At 47.8% G+C, this 6,000-nt stretch overlaps 1 protein-coding gene and 1 non-coding gene across 2 annotated transcripts in view; both read right to left on the reverse strand.

Moving 5' to 3' along the window:
* The window catches only part of VPS53 (VPS53 subunit of GARP complex), a 108,136-nt gene extending 105,908 nt beyond the window's left edge, over positions 1-2,228 (reverse strand). Inside the window, exon 1 of the mRNA XM_075264882.1 lies at positions 2,111-2,228. Within this exon, the coding sequence (XP_075120983.1) occupies positions 2,111-2,194 (84 nt within the window). The 5' untranslated portion in view covers positions 2,195-2,228. The remainder of the gene's footprint in view (positions 1-2,110) is intronic.
* A 1,015-nt stretch (positions 2,229-3,243) lies between these two features.
* LOC142196437 (small nucleolar RNA U3) lies at positions 3,244-3,461 on the reverse strand. The gene has a single exon (XR_012715241.1). It is a non-coding gene; the product is annotated as a small nucleolar RNA U3 (small nucleolar RNA).
* Positions 3,462-6,000: the final 2,539 nt, after the last annotated feature.

Raw genomic sequence — 6,000 nt, forward strand, 5'->3', positions numbered from 1 at the left:
GTACTGCACTGCAACACAAGCTGGAAAACAGTAGAATAAACATCTCATACACACTAAGGCCTGGTTCACATCTCCATTCGGTATTCCGTTCGGAGAGTCTGCTCGGGGAACCCCCCAAATAGAATACTGAACGCATTAAAAAGCGGTGAGCAATGAAAGTACAAGGACCCCATAGACTATGATGGGAACCATGTGTTTTCCGTGTGGTGTCCACACAGAACATGAGGAGAGTACTGTATGAACCAGTTTCCTCTCCACATGACTCGTGCAGACACCGCGCGGAAAACACATGGACCCCATTATAGTCTAAGGGGTCCGTATGCTTTCATTGCTACCTGCTTGTCAATGCGTTCGATATTCCGTTCGGGGTCCCCAAACGGATTTCCCGAATGGAATACTGAATGCAGATGTGAGCCAGGCCTGACATTGTTTGAATAGCTTTATTTACAATTGCTTAATTGCAAACAATCAGTGCACTGTAGCGCAGCACAAGCTGAAACACAGTAGAATAAACAACTCGTATATACTAAGTGCCAGAACAGAACAACTAAGGGCTAGTTCACACAGAGTTCCGTGTGTACACATTCCAGCGCGGAAGGCCCAAATAAATGGGCCGAAGCCTCGCACCGTGGCAAGATAGGGCAGCTTGCTTCTTTTTTCCCACCACTAGCTAGCAGAAACAAGAAGTGAGTGGATCCCACTGAAGTCAATGGGAGCCATTTTTGGCAGCGGATTTTGAGGTGGATTCCGTGTCAAAATCCACTGCCAAAAGAGCCTGTGTGAACTAGCCCATACAGTAAAGGCATAGATACTAAACTACATTACATCAATTACTATATCAACATGTCACCAAAGGAAAAACAGATACACCTAGGAACAAACAGGAATATCAACGCTCCTCTCATCTGTGTCCATGAGGGAATCTTTGGGGATGGGAAGTATATCAATATTCATTCATAAAGAGAGACACATTACCTCTGTTTTTTCATTGGAGGGTTCCCTATGGTTGGACCTCACCAATCAGATACTTGTTATCTGTCCTAGGCAAAAGTAGTACGTTTAAAACGCACTTGGTATACATTCCGGTTTTCTGTCTCTAAATTCACTTAATGTGAAAAGAAAAGTCCTTGGGGGTCCCACGGGGTCCACTGGTAACCACTTTTTAAGTGGGTTAGCTTTCCATTTCTAGTGTGAACCTAGTGTCGTAAAGGGCTGCCACATATGAACTTAGCAAAATTTATGAGCATGGGTCACATTGCATTTAAAGAGGTATTCCCACGTCGCATACTCACCAGTCTTCGTTGCTGTAAAATCTTCTGTCTTCCGGCTTTGTTGCGTCATCGGTGGGCAGGGTTACATATGCAAAGCCAGCGGCGAGATGCCGCTGGCCCTGCGTGCACGCTCATAGATGGCCTTCACAATGCCAATACAGACCCGGCATCCACTGTAATAGAGAGGCGGATGGCGGGGAGTGTAGACGCCGGCACATGTGCCTGCAACATCGCTACGCTCCTGCCCTGCATGAAGCCAGCAGCGGCAGGAGCGATGCTGCTATTCTGCTCCTTGCCTTGCCCTGTCACTCCGGCATGCGCAGCGGCCACTGAAGATGCCTCATGGGCGGGAACAGTCTGGAGTGCCAGAGACCCCTCAGTGCTCCAAGACGCTCATTTACATAAGCAGGTTTATAAAGTTATCTTTGGAATGAGGGGCCAAAGCAAGAAATGAAAATCGCCATTACAAGCAGGTGATCCTAATGGATGGAGAGGTGAGCTTACTTATCTCTGCTCATCCCAGCTGACAGACTCCCTGCAGCCATGGGGAAGCATCGCTACCATCTACAGCACTGGCTTGTCCTGACACTGATCACAGAGCCGTGCTGTGCAACATGGAGGAGCCTGGTCCCTTCAGCCACAGCTGCACTCAGGACAGTGTACATTACCTCACTATCATCTCCTGGTAACCAAACAGCAACTCCACTTACCTCAGACACCTGACCTCACACTACTGGGGAATACATTGAATCAGGTTGTTGCATATTCCAAACACGGAAAGCCACCAGCCCAAGCAGGCCAGCACATAAGCGGAGCCCTGCCGGGATGGTCCTCCTCACCTGCTCTATGGCTTGCTGCACCTCGGGCGCCAGGTGTAATACAGCCTCCAGCTCCTCTATCACTTCCAACTCCTCTTCCTCCATCCTTCTCAGCTGCTAAGACAGCTCTGCTTCCTGGAGTGCAGAGACCGCTGGGAGGAAGTGACCCTATCATAGAGACGTGACTAACGCCCTGGCAGCCATGTTTAGTGAGGGCGAGGGAGACACGAGAACATTTTCTGTTCCTAAATCTAAAAATGGTACCTAATGGCTGGAAATATTATATTACTGCTTAGACACAGCACGAAATGGAGCTGTAACCTTGAATCCTGTATCAATGACCGTGGCAGGAACCTTGTAGAGCGACCGGATCTAGTCTGAGCTTTCACTGTTGTTTTAGCGCCATCTATTGGTTTAGGATAAGCAGCTTTAAAACGTCCATCTCTAGTCTTCCCAAATACTAATCTTATACTACCTAGCGCCATCTATTGGGTGCCTACGTTGACAGCATGCATTGTTTCACTTAGCGCCATCTATTGGTTTCTGACATGCGGCGTCAGTCTTCCGTAGTTATTAATCTTACAACTACCTAGCGCCATCTATTGGGTGTCTACGTTAACAGCATTCTTTTAGACTACCACGATTCAAACCACTTAGCGCCATCTATTGGTTTCGGATGTGCCGCTTCAGTCTTCCACAAATAGTAATCTTAAACTACCTAGCGCCATCTATTGGGTGTCTACGTTAACAGCATGCTTTTAGGCTTACCACGTTTCAATCCACTTAGCGCCATCTATTGGTTTAGAGATACAGATTCAGTCTTCTACAATAGTAATGTATAATACTAATGTACTCATATACATCATATATTGCCTGTATACTTTCTACAACTTATTATTTGGTTACAATTTCTTCTGCTCATCTAATTGTCTTCCCCATGTGATGATCTTAAACTACTTAGCTTTATATAATACAGCATTATACAGTATAACATAGTAAATATGAAATCTCTTATTCCCCCTGCTTACTATGGAATTAAAGTAAGATCTAATTAAACTTTATTGTAGCTCTGAATAATCAACTCAGCAAATGCTAATCATTACTGATCCACCAGATCAATTATTTTTTGATACCGCTTTAAAAAAATTTCCCCAACCACTCAGCTTGCGATCTCTCCCTCCACCCTCTCTGTAATAGAGAAGGAGAACGATCATCAATAGCAACCAGCACCTGCAATGAAGCAGAACTGAGAGCTCACTTCCCGCTCAGGAGAGATCACTACAGCTCCTCCTCGTGGTTGGAGAGTTTGGTCACTTTCGAGCACATTTCCGCAGTTAAAAACTATAGAAATGATCCCTGAAAGTATAGTCTTAACCCTCCACATGCTGCACTGACTGCCCCGGTCATAGGAGCCTGTGTGTAACATTAGGGAGACATTCCCACAGTATGATACACAGAGAACCCTGTGAGTATGGATACATTGTGACTGCTTACAGCTCTGCAAGCACTGCAAATACAAGCTGTAATACTTGGTCAAGAATTGGAAAAAGTTGTTACCCAGAATTCAACTGTTCTCTTATCTTAATTAGCATATGCAACGTATGCAACTAGTGGAGAACAGGCTGAACTCTGTAGCTCCGCCTCCTTACACATGGTCAGTGTGATGTGAGCCCTGGAGGTGGAATATGCTACCCCCCTCCCCCACCCACCTTGTCTGTTGCCAGACCCATCTGCATAGCAGACACAAGCATTGCAAATGGAAAGCGAAACAGGAGGAAACGGGAGGTAACATCGGCGCTCATGAATGCTTCCCTGCAGCTGCCACTGTTATATAAGCAGCATTTTATCAGGGGTGTAAGTGACACTGAATTTTGGGTGGGATATTATAAGATCTTCATCCCTATGTAGCAGTCTATGCGAAAGCATATGAAAGACCTAATGGGCTCATCAGTGGCCAGTACACTGCAATGTACAGCAGCCGCCTAGTGGAGATCTCACTAAATCTCATGCAACTGAAGCAGTGCACAGAGACTGTGGGTTGTCACTATTTTTATTCGGACGACCCTTCTCAATGAACAGCTGCAGCAAACTTATCTGTTTCAACAGCCATGGCATTTCAATGAGCACTGTATACACAGCTATGGGCGCCGTCATGATGCGACCACCCTCTGACCTGGCCTCGTGATCCACCTACAGTCCTACAGGACTCAGCATAGCGCAATAGTATAGCATACCTCCCAACTTTTGAAGAACCGAAAAAGGGACAAAATGTGCGGCATAGCGCGCAGTGGCAAATTTAGCCCTGCCCACTTTTGTGTTGACTCCGCCCATTCTCATTAATTTTTCATGTGCCCGCACACAGTATAATCCTCCTACAGTCACCCGTAAATTATGTCCCCTCTCTATCTCTCCCTCAGTTTCATATACACCCTCCATCTCTGCCCCCAGTTTCATGTCCCCTCCATCTCTGCCCCCAGATTCATGTCCCCCCCCCCATTTCTGCCCACAGTTTCATGTCCGCATCTCTACCCCCAGATTCATGTCCCCCCCATCTTTGCCCCCAGATTCATGTCCCCCCATCTCTGCCCCCAGATTCATGTCCTCTCCATTCTCTACCCCCAGATTCATGTCCCCTCCATCTCTGCCCCCAGATTCATGTCCCCACATCTCTGCCCCCAGATTCATATCCCCCTATCTCTGCCCCCAGATTCATGTCCCCTCCATCTCTTCCCCCAGATTCATGTCCCCTCCATCTCTGCCCCCAGATTCATGTCCCCTCCATCTCTGCCCCCAGATTCATGTCCCCTCCATCTCTGCCCCCAGATTCATGTCCCCACATCTCTGCCCCCAGATTCATGTCCCCTTCATCTCTGCCCCCAGATTCATGTCCCCTCCATCTCTACCCCCAGATTCATGTCCCCTCCATCTCTGCCCCCAGATTCATATCCCCCTATCTCTGCCCCCAGATTCATATCCCCCAACTCTGCCACCAGATTCGTGTCCCTCCATCTCTGCCCCCAGATTCATGTCCCCTCCATCTCTGCCCCCAGATTCATGTCCCCTCCATCTCTGCCCCCAGATTCATGTCCCCTCCATCTCTGCCCCCAGATTCATATCCCCCTATCTCTGCCCCCAGATTCATATCCCCCCAACTCTGCCCCCAGATTCATGTCCCTCCATCTCTGCCCCCAGATTCATGTCCCCCCATCTGTGCCCCCAGATTCATGTCCCACCATCTCTGCCCCCAGATTCATGTCCTCTCCATCTCTGCCCCCAGATTCATGTCTCCACATCTCTGCCCCCAGTGTCATGGCCCAGTTTCACGTTCCACCTTAGTGTACACATTAAACTTACCTTCTCCTTCGCTCCCTCGCCACTCTCTCCGCGCCTCTCTCTTTCGCACACAGTTGTAGGTGCGATGTGACGTCATCACATCGCGTCTACACAGCCAGTAGCCGGCGTGCAGCGGCGAAGCAAGGAGCTGAGCTGTGACAGCTCCTTGCTTTAGCCGCGTATGTGTTCAACTCAGATCTGCGTCCTCTGGACACAGATCTGAGTTGAAATCGGGACATACCTCCCTCCAACCGGGACACGTCACCAAAATCATGAATGTCCTGCGGAAATCGGAACGGTTGGGAGGTATGAGTATAGTAGTATGCAGGAGGCTGTATTACTCCTGCAACTGGGGCTAAATGTACCAGCCGCCGTTGCAGGGGAAATCAGCCACCCTAAAAAACTAAAAAAAAAGTGATCAGATGTCCCCAAAGGTCTCTGGGGACACAATCTGAAAAAAAAAAAAATTACCGTATATATTCGAGTATAAGCCAAATTTTTCAGCACAGTTTTTGTGCTGAAAAAGCCCACCGCGGCTTATACTCGAGTCAGCAAAAAAAAAATATTTTTTATTTTTT

The sequence above is a fragment of the Leptodactylus fuscus genome, chromosome 2 (assembly GCF_031893055.1).
Source record: "Leptodactylus fuscus isolate aLepFus1 chromosome 2, aLepFus1.hap2, whole genome shotgun sequence".
In the NCBI taxonomy this organism is placed as follows: Eukaryota; Metazoa; Chordata; class Amphibia; order Anura; family Leptodactylidae; genus Leptodactylus; species Leptodactylus fuscus.